The 21,930-nt window shown below is 45.7% G+C and overlaps 1 protein-coding gene across 1 annotated transcript in view; it reads right to left on the bottom strand.

Annotated features, from left to right (window-relative positions):
• Window positions 1-1,798: 1,798 nt before the first annotated feature.
• Window positions 1,799-21,930, bottom strand: part of SLC25A20 (solute carrier family 25 member 20) — a 45,442-nt gene continuing 25,310 nt past the window's right edge. The window contains exons 5-9 of the mRNA XM_039477585.2: window positions 7,940-8,057; window positions 4,743-4,815; window positions 4,282-4,391; window positions 3,667-3,791; window positions 1,799-2,631 (exon numbers count right to left, since the gene is read on the bottom strand). Of these exons, the coding sequence (XP_039333519.1) occupies window positions 2,569-2,631; window positions 3,667-3,791; window positions 4,282-4,391; window positions 4,743-4,815; window positions 7,940-8,057 (489 nt within the window). The 3' untranslated portion in view covers window positions 1,799-2,568. The remainder of the gene's footprint in view (window positions 2,632-3,666; window positions 3,792-4,281; window positions 4,392-4,742; window positions 4,816-7,939; window positions 8,058-21,930) is intronic.

The following is a 21,930-nucleotide window of genomic DNA, read 5'->3' as shown; positions in this document are numbered from 1 at the left end:
GGCGCGGTGGCTCAAGCCTGTAATCCCAGCACTTTGGGAGGCCGAGGTGGGTGGATCACGAGGTCGAAAGATCGAGACCAACCTGGTCAACATGGTGAAACCCCGTCTCTACTAAAAATACAAAAAATTAGCTGGGCATGGTGGCGCATGCCTGTAATCCCAACTACTCAGGAGGCTGAGGCAGGAGAATTGCCTGAACCCAGGAGGCGAAGGTTGTGGTGAGCCGAGATCGCGCCACTGCACTCCAGACTGGGTAACAAGAGCGAAACTCCATCTCAAAAAAAAAAAAAAAATTAAAGATTTTGCGTAGAGACAGAGTCTTACTATGTTGCCCAGGCTGGTCTTGAACGCCTGGACTCAAGTGATCCTCCTTCCTTGGCTTCCCGAAGTGTTGGGATTACAAGTGTGGCATGATCCACTGTGCCCAGCCTTTTTTTTTTTTAATTTTTTTTTAATAGTTCAAGGCCGGGCGCAGTGGCTCACGCCTGTAATCCCAGCACTTTGGGAGGCCAAGGCGGGTGGATCACGAGGTCAAGAGATCGAGACCATCCTGGTCAACATGGTGAAACCCCGTCTCTACTAAAAATACAAAAAATTAGCTGGGCATGGTGGCGCACACCTTTATTCCCAGCTACTCGGTAGGCTGAGGCAGGAGAATTGCTTGAACCCGGGAGGCGGAGGTTGCAGTGAGCCGAGATCGCACCATTGCACTCTAGCCTGGGTAAAAAGAGCGAAACTCCGTCTCAAAAAATAAAAAAAAATAAAGAATAAAAAAAACAGTTCAAAACTAGAGACAGAGTGATGGTTCTAAAGCCAAAGTCCAAGGGTCTCTGTGAAGCTGCAGTGAGACAGGAAGTGTCAGTGGAACTGTAACTGTGACCACCAGATGGGACAATGTTAGAAAAGCCCAGCTCCAGTAGCTTCAGCAAGCTCTCAACTAGAAAGTAACAGCCTAGGCCGGGCGCGGTGGCTCAAGCCTGTAATCCCAGCACTTTGGGAGGCTGAGGCGGGTGGATCACGAGGTCAAGAGATCGAGACCATCCTGGTCAACATGGTGAAACCCCGTCTCTACTAAAAATACGAAAAAAAAAAATTAGCTGGGCATGGTGGCGCAAGCCTGTAATCCCAGCTACTCAGGAGGCTGAGGCAGGAGAATTGCCTGAACCCAGGAGGCGGAGGTTGCGGTGAGCCGAGATCACGCCATTGCACTCCAGCCTGGGTAACAAGAGTGAAACTCCGTCTCAAAAAAAAAAAAAAGAAAGTAACAGCCTAGTTTATGACTCTCCAACTCCCTCACCTTTTCTGGACACAGCTGGATATCATCATTTACCCAATTAGTAAAGTCAAGCTAGCTACCTCAGATCATACAGCAACTCATGAAAACCCAGGATTGCTTTTGTCCTTTTAGAACAATTGACTCAAAAAAAAAAGAAAGAAAGAAAGAAAATAGAACAATTGACTCTCCATCTGTTAGCTCAGACACCCATGGAGCTCAGTGCAGAAAGAGGAATAAATGACGGGATGGGTTGCAGGTTGGACCTTGGTGGGGCTAGCATGCCAGGCTTGCATTGAGGCCTGTGTAACAATTACCAATCAAGTCACACCACCCCACCCACCCGCCCAGAGCAGCCAGAGAAGGCAGAGCCAGCCAAAACTTCCTCCTCCTCCACCTCTTCCTGTTGGATCCCCAGCCTAAGGCTCCCAGGGAAGGATACTGGATCCTTGAAAGCCTCCACCAAGGCCACAGGCTGCCTACTGAACTGTCCTAGAATTAAAAGAAGAAAATAAAACACAATGCAAAAATTAGAAACATTTATTGTTTCTCATTAAAATAGGGAGCTCTCATGAGAAAACAGTGTACAAAAAGAGTCTTCCTACACCCTGCGCTTTCTCACTTATCCCAGCAGACTGGGACTGTCCTCACTGTGTAGGAGGGAAAGTTCTCCACCTGCTCCTGGAAAATTATACTACTCTAGTTTTACTTTTGATTACTTGCATGCATTAAAAATAAATCAAAATCCAACAGTTAACAGTCTATCTCCTCCTAGACATATATGCCCAGTCTACTTGGACAAAGATGTGGGCCTCAAGTCCATACCCACACATGTAGCCCAGGATTAGATGGCACCCTGGAAATCAAGTGAGTGTTCCTGGCTAGGGACTGAAGATCTCAGCTGGTGAGCTGGTTGAAAACATGCACAGTGCCTCCAGTGAGAACCTGAGATTATCCCTTTAATGAGGAATACTTTGGGTATGGTAGGACCAGCAGAAAACTGGTAGGCACCATTCTTGCCACAGGTAGTATCTGGTCTAGAAGCTACTTGTTCCATCTCCAAATCCTCTTAAGATCCCTTAAATTGACAAGAATGAATTCAAGTTTCAAAATGGCACACTAAGTTATACAAAGTACAGGACGTCATTAAGGCAATGGTCTCACCAAGTCCAAGTACAGGGCTCTGATCCCACCATCCCCCTCCCCTTGCCCTCCAAGACTGGTTCGTTCTGCCCACTACTCCTCCTCCTCAGCGACAGCTTCCAGCATTTAGAAGCCTTGAGCAGCGTTCAGTCTCACAAGTTGGGGATGGCCCAATTAAGGAACTTCATAGCAACTTCGAAGCCAAGGAAACAGGCCTGAGAAAGGGTTGGGAGGAAGAAAAAAGCCAGCAGAAATGACTATTCATAGGCTATTCGAAGCACTATGCTTTGCTGGCCCTATCAGGACCAGAGCCCCTCCCTAACCCCACATCCACACCATGTCAAGGATGCAAGCTCTGCTCTCTCATTCCTAAGAGGAGAACAAAATGTATATCCCACAACTCCCCACTTTTTTTTTTTTTTTTTTTTGAGACGGAGTTTCGCTCTTGTTACCCAGGCTGGAGTGCAATGGCACGATCTCGGCTCACCGCAACCTCCGCCTCCTGGTCTCAGGCAATTCTCCTGCCTCAGCCTCCTAAGTAGCTGGGATTACAGGCACACGCCACCATGCCCAGCTAGTTTTATTGTATTTTTAGTAGAGACAGGGTTTCACCATGTTGACCAAGATGGTCTCGATCTTTCGACCTCGTGATCCACCCGCCTCGGCCTCCCAAAGTGCTGGGATTACAGGCTTGAGCCACCGCGCCTGGCCGGCTTCTTTTTTTCTTCTTTTTCTGAGACAGAGTTTTGCTCTTGTCACCAAGGCTGGAGTGCAATGGCACAATCTCAGCTCACTGCAACCTCCACCTCCTGGGTTCAAGCAATTTTCTTGCCTCAGCCTCTTGAGCAGCTGGAATTACAGTAGCCCACCACCATGCCCAGCTAATTTTTGTATTTTTAGTAAAGGCAGGTTTTCCCCGTGTTGGCCAGGCTGGTGTCGAACTCCTGACCTCAGATGACCCACCCGTTCAGCCTCCCAAAGTGCTGGGTTTACAGGCGTGAGCCACCGAGCCTGGCCTCACAACTGCCCGCTTCTAATGGCCAGGTCAGGAAATCAAAGCCCCACCTCAGAGATCCCCAAAGGCAAATCCTCCTGACAGCTTCAGGAAAGGGAGTAAAGAATGCTCTGGCTAAAGATAGGGCTTTGGGAAAACTGAGTCCCTAGTCCTATCCCAGGAACAAGCAAAAGTCAGCCCACATGCACCCTGCTCTGAGCCCCCAAGGGAAAGCAGAGCCCTGCCAGCTACTCACCGCATTGGCTGGGAAGGCTCGGATCATCACTGCATTGAACCCTTTGTACAAGGATGTGACTCCTTCATTCCGGATCAGCTCCCGCAGCACATCTCTGAAACCATTAGGATATTTCCCAGGAGGTGCTGTGGGGCAGAACCCAATTTCCAAGTCCTCAGGAAGTTTCCTGATTTGACCATGGCAATCCACATAAGGAGAAACTAGTAGTTAAGTCTTCCTGAAGGGTCAGGACTAGCACAGGGTAAAGGACACCTTGCAGGTCATCTGGGACCCATACATAGACAACAGTTCACCTTGGGACAAATGCACAAGTGCCTGAATTACTTGTGCCAAGGGAGTAGAAAAGAGGGAAGAAGAATGAACAGCCCTCCTGTTCATGTAGGGGAGGAAGAGTGGACTTCACATCTTATCACACTTACCTTGTGTTTAGGCTGTCATGAAAATGAGTCTAGGGCTCCTAGAATGCAAATGACTGTGAGGTGGAATGTTCGTTAGGCAGGTGCTGGGTAGTGCCATGAAGAGTGAGTTTCCTAGGGCCTTATGAACTTTGCACCCCAGGATTAGCCAGTGCTGGGACCCACTCTGCCCCCATCCACCCCACTACCTTCCACTCACCAGTCTGGAATCGAGACTTGAGCACATCTGGGGGGATTGCCACAGCCCAGTTGAAGATCCCTGCAATGCCCCCAGCCACCAAGATCCGAGGAGCACTGAGCTCACTGACCCTGTATAACACCAACCACAGCCCCAATTAGACAAAGGCTGTGAGAGTGGCACTCAGACTATCCTTCCTGTGGCAGACAGGGCAGTTACAGAGAGGCAGAAACCGGATGACGGAGAAGAGGTACAAGGCCAGTGCTGCTGGCACTCCTTGGAGGTTTCATGCACCTGTTTCAAATATTTGCTCCACTGGCTGAGGCACAGAGTAAGAAGAGCTAGCTGGACCTCAGCAGCCACAAGAGGAAAGCAGACATGAAGCCAAGAACATGTCCTACTTCTGCTTTCAGACTCACCCACGGGAGAGGGCAACGCATCCATGACTGGGGAAAGTGGCTTCCAAGTTCTGTTCTCCTCACCTCTTTCCCTCTGGAGTGAAGATATTTTTCAGCCATTCATATGTCATGAAATACATTCCACTAGCTGGGACATCTGTTAGTGGCAAGAAAGAAGTGAATTAAAGTACATAAACTCTTCGCCAGGCATGGTGGCTCACACCGGTAATTTCAGCACTTTAGGAGGCTGAGGCAGGAGGACTGCTTAAGGCCAGGAGATCCATGGCCAGTCTGAATTATTAGTAAAATTGTTTTTTAATTGGGTGGCCACATTCGGTTCAATTGATTTGCCCTTTAAACATTAGCCTATAGGCCGGGTGCAGTGGTTCACGCCTGTAATCCCAGCACTTTGGGAAGCCGAGGTGGGTGGATCACGAGGTCAAGAGATCGAGACCATCCTGGTCAACAAGGTGAAACCCCGTCTCTACTAAAAGTACAAAAATTAGCTGGGCATGGTGGCGTGTGCCTGTAATCCCAGCTACTCAGGAGGCTGAGGCAGGAGAATTGCCTGAACCCAGGAGGCGGAGGTTGCGGTGAGCCGAGATCGCACCATTGCACTCCAGCCTGGGTAACAAGAGCGAAACTCCGTCTCAAAAAAAGAACATTAGCCTATGGTAGCAATTTATGTGACTAAAAAAGTATCAGAAAGAAAAACAATGCCAGACGTGGTGGCTCATGCCTGTAATTCCAACACTTTGGGAGGCCGAGGCAGGCAGATCACCTGAGGCCAGGAATTTGAGACCAGCCTGGCCAATATGGCAAAAGCAACGTCTCTACTAAAAATAAAAAAATTAACCAGGCCTGGTGGCATATGCCTGTAATCCCAGCTACTCAGGATGCTGAAGCACAGGAATCACTTGAACCCATCACTGTGGAGGTTGCAGTGAGCTAAAATTGCACCACGGCACTCTTGCCTGGGCAACAAAGCAAGACTCTGTCTCAAAAAAAAAAAAAAAAAAGAAAGAAAAAGAAAAGAAAAGAAAAAAGGAAAAAAATCCCTGCAGATGTTTTTTCTTTTAAAAATAGGATTATTCGGCCAGGCGCGGTGGCTCATGCCTGTAATCCCAGCACTTTGGGAGGCCGAGGCGGGTGGATCATGAGGTCAAGAGATCAAGACCATCCTAGTCAACATGGTTAAACTCCGTCTCTACCAAAAATACAAAAATTAACTGGGCATGGTGGTACATGCCTGTAATCCCAGCTACTCAGGAGGCTGAGGCAGGAGAATTGCCTGAACCCAGGAGGCGGAGGTTGCGATGAGCCGAGATCGTGCCATTGCACTCCAGCCTGGGTAACAAGAGTGAAACTCCGTCTCAAAAAAAAAAAAAAAAATAGGATTATTCTTATTTTAATAGAGACAGGGTATCACTATATTGCCCAGGCTGGTCTCAAACCCTGGGCTTAAGTGATCCTCTCACCTCAGCCTCCCAAAGTGCTGAGATTACAAGTATGAGCCACCACACCTGGCCCCACAGATTTCTTGAATGCAAAAAAGCCAAGCTTGGCACTAGACCCTTCAGGGATTCCTGAGAAGTTCCTCAGCAGCCACATCCTATTTGCAATAATCACTTTGCAGCTATGAGATGCTGCTTTGGGCCAAGCACTGGTGTGAGTGAGTATAAACACACATGATTTGTTCTCTATGCAGTAAAAAGAAAAAAAAAAACACATACATGATATAATTTCATTAAAGTTCTCTTGGCTGGGCTTGGTGGCTCATGCCTGTAATCCCAACACTTTGGGAGGCCAAGGTGGGTTAATCACCTGAGATCAGAAGTTCAAGAACAGCCTGGCCAACATGGTGAAACCTCATCTCTATTAAAAGCACAAAAATTAGCCAGGCATGGTGGTATGCACCTGTAACTCCAGCTACTCAAGAGGCTAAGGCAGGAGAGTCGCTTGAATACAGGAAGTGGAGGTTGCAGTGAGCCAAGATCATGCCACTGCACTCCAGCCTGGGTGACACAGCAAGATTGTCCCAAATGATAGTAATAATAATGAGGCTGGGCACGGTGGCTCACACATGTAATTCCAGCACTTTGGTAGGTTGAGGTCAGGAGTTTGAGACCACCCTGGCCAATACAGTGAAACCCTGTCTCTCCTAAAAATGCAAAAAACTAGGTGGACATGGTGATACGTGCCTATAATCCCAGCTACTTGGGAGGCTGACACAGAAGAATTGCTTGAACCTGGAAGGCAGAGGTTGCATTGAGCAGAGATCACACCATTGCACTCCAGCCTGGGCAACAAGAGTGAAACTTCGTCTCAAAAAATAAAATAGGCCAGGCGTGGTGGCTCACGCCTATTATCCCAGCACTTTGGGAGGCCAAGGCGTGTGGATCACCTGAGGTGAGGAGTTCGAAACCAGCCTGGTCAATATGGTAAAACCTCATCTCTACTAAAAATATAAAAAAATTAGCTGGGTGTGGTGGCACGCGCCTGTAGTCCCAGCTACTTGGGAAGCTGAGGCAAGAGAATTGCTTGAACCTGGGAGGGGGAGGTTGCAGTGAGCCGAGATCATACTACTGCACTCCAGCCTGGGTGACAGAGTGAGACTCTATCTCAAAAAAAAAAAAAGAAAAATAGTCGTGGTGGTGCATGCCTGTAGTCCTAGCTACTCGGGAGGCTCAGGCAGAAAAATTGCTTGAACCCAGGTGGCGGAGGTTGCAGTGAGCTGAGATTTTGCCATTGACTCCAGCCTGGGTGACAGAGGGAGACTCCATCTCAAAAAGTAAAATAAAAATAAGTAAATAAATAAATAAGGTTCTCTCTCACAGTTATAACCACAGTTAGTGTATCTGGCCTTCCTCTAAGCTGCCATCTCAGGACAAGAGGGAGACTGTCTCAGCCTTTCCTACTGCCACTAAAACAGGACATATCCCTCAAAACCAGAGAGATCTCCACTGTCCCCAAGTCACTCTTTCTTCCCACTCCTCCCTCCAGCGATGATTTCTATCTACCTGCCATTCCCCTCCAACTGCGAGTGCCATGACTTCTATCCCTTCAGACACTTGGGAAGGATGGAACGTCCGCTCATCTTAATCTCTGTCCATGCTGACCAGAGTGAGACTGCCTAAAACCAGGATGCTCATTGCCAGTATTGTCAGAGATGTGACATGCATGGTACCAAGGCTAATCTGACAATCTGGCAAGACCCTCTGTAGCAGACCCACCTCAGGTAACCTCCCCAGGTAACCTCAAGTGGAGGCCTCAAAGGTTACCTCGCATAAGGGTAAGCACAGTCCCTTTGTAGATGCCTCGAATCCCAAACTCCTGGTACAGCTTCTTTGCACAGTCCAAGGTACCAGTGTACTTGATTTCCCCTGAAGAAGCCTGAATCTGGGAGCAAGGAGAGGATAATCAAGTCAGAAAAAACATCAAAGTCACAGACCCAGCAGGTTACAGGAGACTACAAAGTACACGTGGCCATTACGTGTTAGAGCAATGAAAAACTTCACTGTCAAAGTGATAAGTATCTGGAATGTTTGATCTTGGGGCAGGCACTATGAAATAAGGGTAGGTGAAAAAATCAGAAAATATTCATATGTTGACTAGAAATAAAACCAACAGAAAACTTGAAAAATAAGTTGAGGAGGCCAGGTGTGGCAGCTTATGCCTGTAATCCCAGCACTTTGGGAGGCCCAGGCAGGTGGATCACCTGAGGTCAGGGTTCAAAACCAGCCTGGCTAACGTGGTGAAAACACTTCTCTACTAAATACACAAAAATTATCTCTGCATGGTGGTGGGCGCCTGTAGTCCCAGCGGCTCAGGAGGTTGAGGCAGGATAATCGCCTGAACTTGGGAGGTGAAGGTTGCAGTTAGCCGACATTGCACCACTGCACTCCAGCCTGAGCAACAGAGTGAGACTCTGTCTCAAAATTAAAAATAAAATAAAATAAAAAATAAGTTGAGGAAATCTGTCAAACACAATAAAACTATTTGGTAGGGGTAAAAGGAAAGTGAAAAATATTTCAGTCATTCATTTATTCCTCAACAAATAACCCTTGAAGGCCAACTGCATTCCAGGCCTACCTGGTCATGAGGCTTGGTTAAGAAAAGGTGAACAGGCCAGGCGTCGTGGCTCACGCCTGTAATCCAAACACTTTGGAGGCCAAGGTGGGCGGATCACCTGAGGTTGGGAGATCAAGACCAGCCTGACCAACATGGTGAAACCCCATCTTAAAATAAAATAAAATAAAAAATAAAAAGTGAACAGAAAAGTTCACTCAGAGCTCTAAGTGCCCAAGCAGGGGTCCCGTACAGACAGGGATCCTATGCAAAGCTGGAGGAGGGCCAAGGAGAGGATCCTAGCCTGCCCCTGAGAGCCAAGAATCTGGGAGTAGGCAGGGGTGATCCCAGGAAAGATCTGAAACAGCCCCATGCAGGATCCATACAGAAATCCCGCTTGTTCAGGGCCAAGAGGAGTCAGAACACACAAGAGCATCAACCAAACAATAATTAAAACTGGAAGGAGAGTTCAGCTTTAACAGTTCCAAAGAGAAACACTTACAAAGTAAATACATGAGCCAAACAGCTTTCTTACATACTAGGATTAACTGGCTAAAAAATAATGGAAAAGGCCAGGCGCAGTGGCTCATGCCTGTAATCCCAGCACTTTGAGAGGCTGAGGTGGGTGGATCACAATGTCAGGAGTTCAAGACCAGCCTGACCAACATGGTAAAACCCTGTCTCTACTCAAAATATAAAAATTAGCTGGTTCCATGGTGGCATGTGCCTGTCATCCCAGCTACTCAGGAAGTTAAGGCAAAAGAATCACTTGAACCCAGGAGGTGGAGGTTGCAATGAGCCGAGATTGTGCCACTGCACTCCAGCTGGGCAACAGAAACTCTGTCTCAATAAATAAATAAACAAACAAATGAAAAGGATTCCATTCAAAATAGCAATAAAGGCTGGGCATTCCAGCCTGGGTGACAGAGAGAGACTCCATCTGAATGAATGAATGAGTGAATGAAAGGATCCTATTCAAAACAGCAATAAGGGCCGGGCACAGTGGCTCATGCCTGTAATCCCAGAAGTTTGGGAGGCAAAGGCAGGCGGATCACCTGAGGCCAGGACTTCGAGATCAGCCTGGCCAATATGGTGAGACCCCTGTCTCTACTAAAAATACAAAATTTAGCCGGCAGGCACCTGTAATCCCAGCTACTCGGGAGGCTGAGGCAGGAGAATCACCTGAACCTGGAAGGCGGAGGCTGCAGTGAGCCGAGATCGTACCATTGCACTCCAGCCTGAGTAACAGAGTCAGACTGTGTCTCAAAAAAAAAAAAAAAAGCTATAAAATATATGTGAATTAAGCTATAGAACTTGCATAAATAAAACTCTAAAATATCTAAAAATCATAAAGGAAGACGTCAATAAAAAGAGTCCTAATTCTAGCTGGGAAAAGTTTTCAATCAGAAAGATGTCCATTTTTCTAAAAATAACAAATTTAAGATAATGTCAATTGAGTATCAATGGATTTTTTGGTATAACTTCCCCAAAGGATCTGGGCGTGTGTGAACCTGGTATGTCTGAGAAATAGAAGGAAGGTCATGTGATCAGAGAATGCTAGAGCCAATTCACAGTGACCTGGGAGGCTTTGGAGGATTGGGTATGGGAATAACATATTTACAGAATCTTATCATTGTTATGTATATACAGACTGTAAGAAGAGAAACAAGTAAGGAGGCCCTCACAGTCATCCAGGACAGTGATGAAGGTGACCTAAAGCAGTATGACCGCAATGGAGATGGTGAGAAGGGGTGGATTTGGGATAATGTTGAAAGTCTGCATAACTGCTCAACAGATGGAATCTAAACAGTGGAGAAAAAAGGGCCGGGCACGGTGGCTCAAGCCTGTAATCCCAGCACTTTGGGAGGCCGAGGCGGGTGGATCATGAGGTCACGAGATCGAGACCATCCTGGTCAACATGGTGAAACCCCATCTCTACTAAAAAATACAAAAAATTAGCTGGGCATGGTGGCACATGCCTGTAATCCCAGCTACTCAGGAGGCTGAGGCAGGAGAATTGCCTGAACCCAGGAGGCGGAGGTTGCCGTGAGCCGAGATGGCGCCATTGCACTCCAGCCTGGGTAACAAGAGCGAAACTCCATCTCAAAAAAAAAAAAAAAAGAAAAAAAGAAAAAAAAAAAAAGAGGAATTTAGGAGGACTCCTGGGCTTTAAGCCTGAATAACTAGAAGGATACTACTGTCACCAACTGAGCTGGAAAATGCTGAGAGGAGGTACTAGGGAAGACCAGGAGTTCAGTTTTGTACATTATATTTGAGGCACCTATTAGCATCCACATAGAAATGTTGCATAAACTAGTCTAAAGTTTAGAAAAAGTCTGAGTTGAAGATATAAATTTTTTTGAGACGGAGTCTTGCTCTGTCGCCAGGCTGGAGTGCAGTGGCACAGTCTTGGCTCACTGCAACCTCCACCTCCCAGATTCAAGCAATTCTGCTGCCTCAGCCTCCCAAGTAGCTGGGACTATAGGCACACACCACCACGCCCAGCTAATTTTTGTATTTTTAGTAGTGAAGGGATTTATTTCACTGTGTTGGCCAGGATGGTCTTGATCTCTGAACCTTGTGGTCCACCTGCCTTGGCCTCCCAAAGTGCTGGGATTATAGGTGTGAACCACTGCACCCAGTCTGGGAAATACATTTGAGTCATCAGCATACAAATGGTGTTTAAAAGTCATGAGACAAGGCTGGGTACAGTGGCTTACTCCTGTAATCTCAGCATTATGGGAGGCTGAAGTGGGCAGATCACTTGATGCCAGAAGTTCCAGACCAGCCTGGTCAACTTGGCAAAACTCTGTTTCTAAAAAAAAAAAAAAAAAAAAAAAAAAAAAAAAAAAAACAAATTAGCTGGGTGTGGTGGTGTGTGCCTGTAGTCCCAGCTACTTGGGGGTCTGAGACACAAAAATCACTTGAACCCAGGAGGCCTGGGTTACAGTGAGCTGACATCGTGCCACTGCACTCCAGTCTGGGAGACAAAGTGAGACTCTGTCTCAAAAAAAAAAGGAAAGAGAAGTATTGAGAACTGACCACTGAAGTATAAAAGTCACTAGTGACCGCCGGGCGCGGTGGCTCAAGCCTGTAATCCCAGCACTTTGGGAGGCCGAGGCGGGTGGATCACAAGGTCGAGAGATCGAGACCATCCTGGTCAACACGGTGAAACCCCGTCTCTACTAAAAACACAAAAAATTAGCTGGGCATGGTGGCACGTGCCTGTAATCCGAGCTACTCAGGAAGCTGAGGCAGGAGAATTGCCTGAACCCAGGAGGCGGAGGTTGCGGTGAGCTGAGATCGCGCCATTGCACTCCAGCCTGGGTAACAAGAGCGAAACTCCGTCTCCAAAAAAAAAAAAAAAAAAGTCACTAGTGACCTTGATAAAACCACTATCTTCACAGTTGTGAGGCAAAAGCCAGATTGAAGCAGGTTTAACAATTAGAGAAAAGGAACTGGAAATGATGAGTAGTAAAAAACAGAAAACAGGCTAGGTGTGGTGGCTCACGCCTGTAATCCCAGAATTTTGGGAGGCCAAGCTGAGTGGATCACCTAAGGTCAGGAGTTCAAGAACAGTCTGGCCAACAAGGCGAAACCCCATCTTTACTAAAAGTACAAATATTAGCATGGCGTGGTGACGCACACCTGTGTCACCAGCTACTCGGGAGGCTGAGGCAGGAGAGTCACTGGAACCCAGGAAGCAGAGGTTGCAGTGAGCCGAGATCATGCCACTGCATCCCAGCCTCAGTGACAGAGCAAGACTCCATCTAAAAGAAAAAAAAAAGGCCGGGCACGGTGGCTCAAGCCTGTAATCCCAGCACTTTGGGAGGCCGAGGCGGGTGGATCACGAGGTCGAGAGTTCGAGACCATCCTGGTCGACATGGTGAAACCCCGTCTCTACTAAAAATACAAAAAATCAGCTGGGCATGGTGGCGTGTGCCTGTAATCCCAGCTGCTCAGGAGGCTGAGGCAGGAGAATTGCCTGAACCCAGGAGGCGGAGGTTGCGGTGAGCCGAGATCACGCCATTGCACTCCAGCCTGGGTAACAAGAGCGAAACTCCGTCTCAAAAAAAAAAAAAAAAAAAAAAAAAAGAAAAAAGAAACAACTTTTTCAAAGAGTTGTCATGTAAGAGGGAGCAAAGTCATGAAGCATGGAAATTTGTGTGGAAAAGACTAACATTTGTTTGATACAGGGTCCCACTCTGTTGCTCAGGCTGGAGTACAGTGGCATGATCTCTGCTCACTGCAGCAACCACCTCCCATGGTCAAGCAATCCTGCCACCTCAGACTCCCGAGTAGCTGGGACTACAGGTGCACACCACTGCACCTGGCTGGTTTTTGTTTTTTTTTTCTTTTTTTGAGACGGAATTTCACTCTTTATGCCCAGGCTGGAGTGCAATGGCACAATCTCGACTCACTGCAACCTTCGCCTCCTGGGTTCAAATGATTCTCCTGCCTCAGACTCCTGAGCAGCTCAGATTACGGGTGCCTGCCACCACACCCAGCTAATTTTTTGTATTTTTAGTAGAGATGGAGTTTCACCATATTGGCCAGACTGGTCTTAAATGCCTGACCTTAGATGATCCACCTGCTTCTGCCCCTCCAAAGTTCTGGAATTACAGGGATTACAGGTATAATCCCACCGCGCTTGGCCCATATTTGGCTGTTTGTATTGTTTTGTAGAGATGGGGGTTTCACCATGCTGCCCAAGCTGGTCTCGAACTCCTGGGCTCAGGTGATCTTTAGCTTCTAAAAGTGCTGAAATGATAGGCGTGAGCCACCAGATGAAGTCTGTATGTTTAAGATGAAAAATGCAAGCATGTTTATGCCTTTATTCCCGACAAGAATGATTAAATGGAGGGCAAAAACTGATGTCAGTGGCTGGGGAAAAAAAAAAAAAAAAAAAAGCAATGTCTGTGGCTGGGCAAGGGGGGGGGATGGGATCCAGTGCACAAAGAGGCCTGGGGTCAAGCGGAAGCATGGGCCATTCTTGGTAGAAGCAAACAGGGTGCCCATGGATGCAGCAGCAGGTAGGTATGTGGAGGCAGCAGAAGGCATCTGGTGAAGTCCTCTTCTGATGGTTTCCGTTTTCTCAGTGAAGTCAGTAACCAGATCATCTACTGAGAAGGTGGGGGTTTGAGAGAGATGAGGTATGAAGTAGTCACACAGCAGAGTAAGGGGGTGCAAGAGAAGAGCAGGGATAGGTGAATGTCTGATGTAGGAGTAGAAAATGACTTCAGACAAAATGGAAGAAGCCATAAGGGAAAAGAGTGATGGACAAAGCTATTGAACACAAACATTTCCTAGGTCAAAATCAATATACAGACTTCTACTTCTGGGAATATGGAGTAGATGTACTTTTCCTTATTTCTTCAGCTAAGTACAACAACAACAAAAAAAAACTTTAGATGTTATATTTAGAATAAACATATAAAGAGTCTGAAAATTTGGACAGAAGGCAGCAGAGAAACCTTGGGACTTGAGGAGTAAGACAGTGATGAGTTCCTTGGGTTTTCCTTTTACCCTGTGTATGTCAGCTGAAGAAGCTGACAATCCAAAAATATCAAACAGTGCAAACCAAAAAGAAGGCCCAACAAAAGCATGCATTCTCTACAAAATGGACCAGGAAAGGGATAGCCATAGAAAGAAAACTTCTAGACACTAAACACTCTACTCCAGCCAAACACCACTTAAAAAGCTGTGACCCATCCACACCAGCAAAGACCAAGTAGGAAGCCTAGACTTTCATCTTCATGGGGTTGTAATGAAGTACCCAAAATGTTACCAGCATGGAGTCAGAGAAAGCCAAGTAAGAAATCAGGGTAAGGGCCGTAGCTAAGGCCTTGTGGGGCTCTGTACCCTTCTCTGAATAAAATAAATTAAGGGTGGGTGCAGTGGCTCACGTCTGTAATCCCAGCACTTTGGGAGGCCAAGGTGGTAAGATCATGAGCTCAAGAGATCAAGACCATCCTGGCCAACATGCTGAAACCCACTCTCTACTAAAAATACAAAAATTAGCTGGGCATGGTGGTGTGTGCCTGTAGTCCCAACTACTCAGGAGGCTGAGGCAGGAAGAATCGCTTGAACCTGGGAGGCAGAGGTTGCAGCGAGCCGAGATGGCACCACTGCACTCCACCCTGGTGACAAAGCGAGACTCTGTCTCAAAATTTAAAAATTAATTATTTATTTATTTTAAAAAAGGAATTAGGACTTACATCCCTGACAGTTTGTGCCAGCACCCTGCCACCCTAGAGCGCTAGTGGAAACACTGGAATACCCACACTTACCCAGCAATAAAAGGGAGCACCCATTGTCAGGTGTCAACAGAGGCCAAGTAGGAACCTCGATTTCTACCTCCACTTAGCAGTAAAGGGACTGCATCCTTCCCTCCTTGCTGTAGTAGTATCAGAGAAACCCCCACTCAATATCTAACTATCCAGGTTGCAACTGAAAAATCACTTGTCATATTCAAAACAAGGAAGGCCTCAAACTGAAAGAAAAAAGACTAGCAATATTTGCCAACACCAAGATACCAGAGATGTTAGAATTATCTGACAAAGATTTTAAAGCAGGCATGATAAAAATCCTTCAGTGAGCAATTACGAACATGCTTAAAATTTTTATTTATTTATTTAATTTATTAATTTATTTATTTTTGAGATGGAGTTTCACTCTTGTTGCCCAGGCTGGAGTGCAATGGCACCATCTTCGCTCACCGCAACCTCCACCTCCCAGGTTCAAGCAATTCTCCTGCCTCAGCCTCCTGAGTAGCTGGAATTACAGGCATGCACCACCACACCCAGCTAATTTTGTGTTTTTAGTAGAGACGGGGTTTCTCCGTGTTGGTCAGGCTGATCTCAAACTCCCAACCTCAGGTGATCCACCCACCTCGGCCTCCCAAAGTGCTGGGATTACAGGCATGAACTACCGTGCCCAGCAGAAAAAAAATTTTTTAATAGGCCAGGTACAGTGGTTAATGGCTATAAATCCTAGCATTCTGGGAGGTCGAGGTGAGAGGATCGCTTGATCCCAAGAGTTGGAAACCAGACAGGGCAATAAAGCGAGATCCCGTTTCTACAAAAAAAAAAAAAAAAAAAAGTTAGGCATGCCTGGTGATACCTGTAGTCTCAGGTTATAAGGAGTCTGAGGCAGGAAGATCATTTGAGCCCAACAGTTTGAGGATTCAGTGAGCCATTTTCAGACCACTACACTCCAGCCTAGGCAACAGGGTGAGATCCTATCTCTAGAAAAAACAGAAAGAAGAAAAGAAGCCAGGCATGGTAGCTCATATCTGTAATTCCGGCACTTGGGGAGGCCAAGGTGGGCAGATTGCTTGGTCCCAGGAGTTTGAGACCAGCCTGGGTAACATAGGAAGACCCTATCTCTACAAAAAACTAAAAAATTAGCCAGGTATGGTGATACATGTCTGTAGTACCAGCTACTCAGAGGCTAGGTGAAAGGATCTCTTGAGCTTGAAAGATCAAGGCTACAGAAGCTGTGATCATGCCACTGCACTTCAGCCTAGGCATTGTCTCAAAAAAAAAGAAAGGCCGGGCGCGGTGGCTCAAGCCTGTAATCCCAGCATTTTGGGAGGCCGAGGCGGGTGGATCACAAGGTCAAGGGATCGAGACCATCCTGGTCAACATGGTGAAACCCCGTCTCTACTAAAAATACAAAAAATTAGCTGGGCATGGTGGCGTGTGCCTGTAATCCCAGCTACTCAGGAGGCTGAGGCAGGAGAATTGCCTGAACCCAGGAGGCGGAGGTTGCGGTGAGCCGAGATCGCGCCATTGCACTCCAGCCTGGGTAACAAGAGCGAAAACTCCGTCTCAAAAAAAAAAAAAAAAAAAGGCCAGGTGTGGTGGCTCACGCCTGTAATCCCAGCACTTTGGGAGGCCAAGGAGGGAGGATCACCTGAGGTTGAGAGGTTGACACCAGCCTGGTCAACATGGTGAAACCCAGTATCTACCAAAAAATACAAAAATTAGCCAGAGGTGATGGCACGCACTGTAGTCCCAGCTACTTGGGAGGCTGAGGCAGGAGAATCTCTTGAACCCAGGAGATGGAGGTTGCAGTGAGCCAAGATCACATGGCTGCATTCCAGCCTGAGCAACAGAGTAGACCCTATCTCAAATTTAAAAAAAATTTTTTTTTAATAAAACTGTTCCTATTTGCAAACAATATGATTGTCTATGTGGGAAATCCCAAGGAATCTTTAAAAAGAAAATCACAGAACAAATAAGGAAGTTCAGGAAGGTTGTAGGATACAAGATTATGTAAAAATCAATCACGTTTCCTAAACTAGCAATGAACATGTGAAAACCAAATAAAATTATAATATCATTTATAATACCTTTTTTTAATTTTTTATTTTATTTTTTTTACAATAATACCATTTTATAAGGCAAACAGAAAAATAAACACTTAGGTGTAAATGTAAGAAAACTTGTATAGGGCTTATGTGCTGAAAACTATGCAATGCTGATAAAACAAACCAGATTTCTTTTTTCTTTTTCATTTTTTTTTTTTTTTGAGACAGTATCTCAACTTTGATACCTCCTGGGTTCAGGCAATCTTCCTGTCTTAGCCCATCAAGTAGCTGGGACTACAGGCATGCACCATCATGCCCAGCTCTTTTTTTTTTTTTTTTTTTTTGGAGACAGAGTCTCACTCTGTTGCCCAGGCTGGCACGTAGTGGCATGATCTTGGCTCACTGTAACCTTTGCTTCCCAGGTTCAAGCGATTCTCCTGCTCAGCCTCCCCAATAGATGGGACTACAGGCGCATGCCACACACCCAATTAACTTTTTGTATTTTTAGTAGAGACAGAGTTTTACCATGTTAGACAGGATGGTCTTGATCTCCTAACCTCATGATAGGCCCACCTTGGCCTCCCAAAGTGCTGGGATTACAGGTGTGAGCCACCGCACCTGGTAATTTTTTTTTTTTTTTAAGAGATGTGGTTTCGCTGTATTGCCCAGGCTGGTTTCAAACACCTGAGCTCAAGCAATCCTCCTGCCTTGGCCTCCCAAAGTGCTGGGTTGATAGGCCAAGAAAAAAGAAATCATATTCTTTTTTTCTTTTTTTTTTTGAGATGGGATATCACTCTATCATCCAGGCTATAGTGCAGTGGCACAATCTCGGCTCTCGGCTCACTGCAACCTCTGCCCACAGGTTCAAGTGATTCTCGTGTCTCAGCCACCAGAGTAGCTGGGATTACAGGCCTATGCCACCACGTGTGGCTAATTTTTGTATTTTTATTAGAGACGAGGTCTTGCCATGTTGGCCAGGCTGGTCTCGAACTCATGGCCTCATACGATCCACCTGCCTCAGCTTCCCAAAATGCTGGGATTACAGGCGTGAGCTACCAAGCCTGGCCAGAAATCAGATTTTTAAATAAATGGAATAAATCTGATTTTAAAATCAGATTTTTAAATAAATAAATTATCCATTCTTCCTGGATTGGAAGATTCAAAATAATAAAGGTGTCAATTCTGCCCAAATTGATCTATACATTTAACATAATTCCTATCAAAATCTCAGCAAGATTTTTTTTTTTTTTTTTTTTTTTTTTGTGAGACGGAGTTTCACTCTTGTTACCCAGGCTGGAGTGCAATGGCGTGATCTTGGCTCACCGCAACCTCCGCCTCCTGGGTTCAGGCAATTCTCCTGCTTCAACCTCCTGAGTAGCTGGGATTACAGGCACGAACCACCATGCCCAACTAATTTTTTGTATTTTTAGTACAGACAGGGTTTCACCATGTTGACCAGGATGGTCTCGCTCTCTCGACCTCATGATCCACCCGCCTCGGCCTCCCAAAGTGCTGGGATTACAGGCTTGAGCCACCGCGCCCGGCCTTCTTTTTTTTTTTTTAATAGAGATGGGATTTCACCATGTTGGCCATGATGGTCTCGATCTCTTGACCTCGTGATCCGCCCGCCTCGGCTTCCCAAAGTGCTGGGATTACAGGCTCATATTTACAAAAAAATATATTTAAGGCCGGGCGCGGTGGCTCAAGCCTGTAATCCCAGCACTTTGGGAGGCCGAGGCGGGTGGATCACGAGGTCAAGAGATCGAGACCATCCTGGTCATCATGGTGAAACCCCGTCTCTACTAAAAATACAAAAAATTAGCTGGGCATGGTGGTGTGTGCCTGTAATCCCAGCTACTCAGGAGGCTGAGGCAGGAGAATTGCTTGAACCCAGGAGGCGGAGGTTGCGGTGAGCCAAGATCGTGCCATTGCACTCCAGCCTGGGTAACAAGAGTGAAACTCCGTCTCAAAAAAAAAAAAAAAAAATATATATATATATATATATATTTAATTAGCTGTTTGTAGTAGCACATACCTGTAGTCCCAGCTACTTAGGAGAGTGAGGCAGAAGGACTATTTGAGCCCAGGATGTTGAGGCTGCAGAGAGCCATGATTTTACCACCACACTTCAGCCTGGGCAATAGAGTAAGACTTTGTCTCAAAAACAAACAAAAAAAATAACTCAAATGGGGTCACAGACTTAAATGTAAAACATAAAATGATAAATAAAACCCATAGAAGGCTGGGTACAATGGCTCATGTCTGCAATCCCAGCACTCTGGGAGGCCGAGACGGGCGGGTCACCTGAGGTCAGGAGTTGGAGACCATCCTGACCAACATGGTGAAACCCCATCTCTACTAAAAATACAAAAACTAGCTGGGCTTGGTGATGTGTGCCTGTAATCCCAGCTACTCAGGAGGCTGAGGCAGGAGAATCACTTGAATCTGGGAGGCAGAGGTTGCAGTGGGCCAAGATCACACCACTGCCCTCCAGCCTGGGCAAGAGAGCAAGACTGTCTCAAAAATAAAATAAAATAGGCCAGGCGGGGAGAGAGATCCAAGATGGCTGATCACTAGCAGCTCGGGATTGTAGCTCCCACTGAAAACGCAAAGAACGAGAGGACGCCACACCTTCACATGAATTCTTGTTGCTCACGCACCAGGAGATTCCCAGCGGAGGAGCCCCACGGGTCGCCAGCGCGACTCTTGTGACCGGCGAGGCGGTTTTGCCGGCGCCTCGGAGCGTCGGTTCTTGGTGCAGAGTCAGAAAAGCACCATCCATCTTAACGCCGCCGATTTGGTCGGCGCAGTGGGTTGCTCAGATTTCGGCGCTGAGAATCAATAAGTTGGACGTCCACTCAGAAACCCAATTACAAAGACGGTAATTATAAAGACCACAGATGGATAAATCTACAACGAAGGGAAGAAAACAGCCAAAAAAGGCTGAGAATGCCCAAGATCAGAACGCCTCTCCGTCAGCAGGGGATCCCAGTTCCTCATCAGCAACGGAACAAGGCTTGATGGAGAACGAGTGTGTTCCAATTACAGAAGCAGGCTTCAAAATGTGGATAATAAGAAACTCCTGTGAATTAAAAGAACTTATGCTAACACAATCTAAAGAAACTAAGAACTTTGAAAAAAGGTTTGACGAAATGTCAACAAGAATACAAAATTTAGAGAGGAAAATAAGTGAATTGATGGAACTGAAAAACACAATACGAGAACTACGTGAAGTATGCACAAGTTTTAACAGCCGAATTGATCAAGCAGAAGAAAGGATATCAGAGGTCGAAGACCAACTCAATGAAATAAAACAAGAAGACAAGATTAGAGAAAAAAGGATAAAAAGGAATGAGCAAAGTCTCCAAGAAATATGGGACTATGTGAAAAGACCTAATCTACGCTTGATAGGTGTACCTGAATGTGACGAAGAGAATGAATCCAAGCTGGAAAATACGCTTCAGGATATTATTCAGGAAAATTTTCCCAACGTAGTAAGGCAGGATAATATTCAACTCCAGGTAATACAGAGAACACCACAAAGATATTCCTCAAGAAGAGCAACTCCAAGGCACATAATCGTCAGATTCACCAGGGTTGAAATGAAGGAGAAAATACTAAGGGCAGCCAGAGAGAAAGGTCAGGTTACCCACAAAGGGAAGCCTATCAGACTCACAGCAGATCTCTCAGCAGAAACCCTACAAGCCAGAAGAGAGTGGGGACCAATATTCAACATCCTTAAAGAAAAGAACTTTCAACCAAGAATTTCACATCCAGCCAAACTAAGCTTCATAAGTGAAGGAAAAATAAAGTTTTTTGTGAACAAGCAAGCACTCAGAGAATTCATCACCACCAGGCCTGCTTTACAAGAGCTTCTGAAAGAACCACTATACATAGAAAGGAACAAACAGTATCAGCCTTTCTAAAAAATACCAAAAAGTAAAAAACATCAATATAATGAAGAATTTACATCAACTAATGGGCAAAATAGCCAGCTAATATTAAATGACAGTATTAAATTCACATATATCATTATCAATTCTAAATTTAAATTGACTAAATTCCTCAATTCAAAGACAGCCAATTTGGACAAAAAACTAAAACTGTATGCTGCATCCAGACCCATCTCACATTCAAGGATACACAAAGACTCAAAACAAAGGATGGAGAGAGACTTACCAACCAACCAGAGAGCAAAAATAAATAAATAAAAAGCAGAAGTTACAATTTTTGCCTCTGATAAAATAGTATTTAAAGCAACAAAGATCAAAAGAAGCAAAGAAGGACATTATATAATGATAAAAGAATTAATGCAACAACAAGAAGAGTTAAAGGTCCTAAATATACACGCACCCAATACAGGAATACCCAGACATACGAGACTTATAAAGAGACTTAGACTCCCACACAATAATAGTGGGAGACTTTAACATTAATATTAGACAGATCAATGAGACAGAAAATTAACAACGATATCCAGGACTTGAACTCAGATCTGGAACAAGTAAACGTAATTAACATTTATAGAACTCTCCACTTTACACAAAGTATACACTCTTATCAGTACCACATCATATCAACTTGGAAGTTTAAACGAAATGTTGGTTGGCTCCTTGTTTGTTATTCTCTTCCCTCATTTTCTTTCATGTCTCCATTATTAAGGACAATTATAGGCATACCCATATTTAGACTGCATTCTAGCCCGGGCAGCAAAGCAATACCCCCATTCTCTCTCCCTCTTCCTCTTTCTCTTTCTTCCTCTTCTTTTCTCTTTAAAAAAAAAAAAAAAAAAAAATAGGCCAGGCATGGTGGCTAATGCCTGTAGTCCTAGCATTTTGGGAGGCCAAGGCAGGTGGATCGCTTGAGGCCAGGAGTTGAAGACCAGCCTGG

Source organism: Saimiri boliviensis, chromosome 8 (assembly GCF_048565385.1).
Source record: "Saimiri boliviensis isolate mSaiBol1 chromosome 8, mSaiBol1.pri, whole genome shotgun sequence".
NCBI classification, from domain to species: Eukaryota; Metazoa; Chordata; class Mammalia; order Primates; family Cebidae; genus Saimiri; species Saimiri boliviensis.
This window is presented reverse-complemented; position numbering and strand designations above follow the sequence as displayed.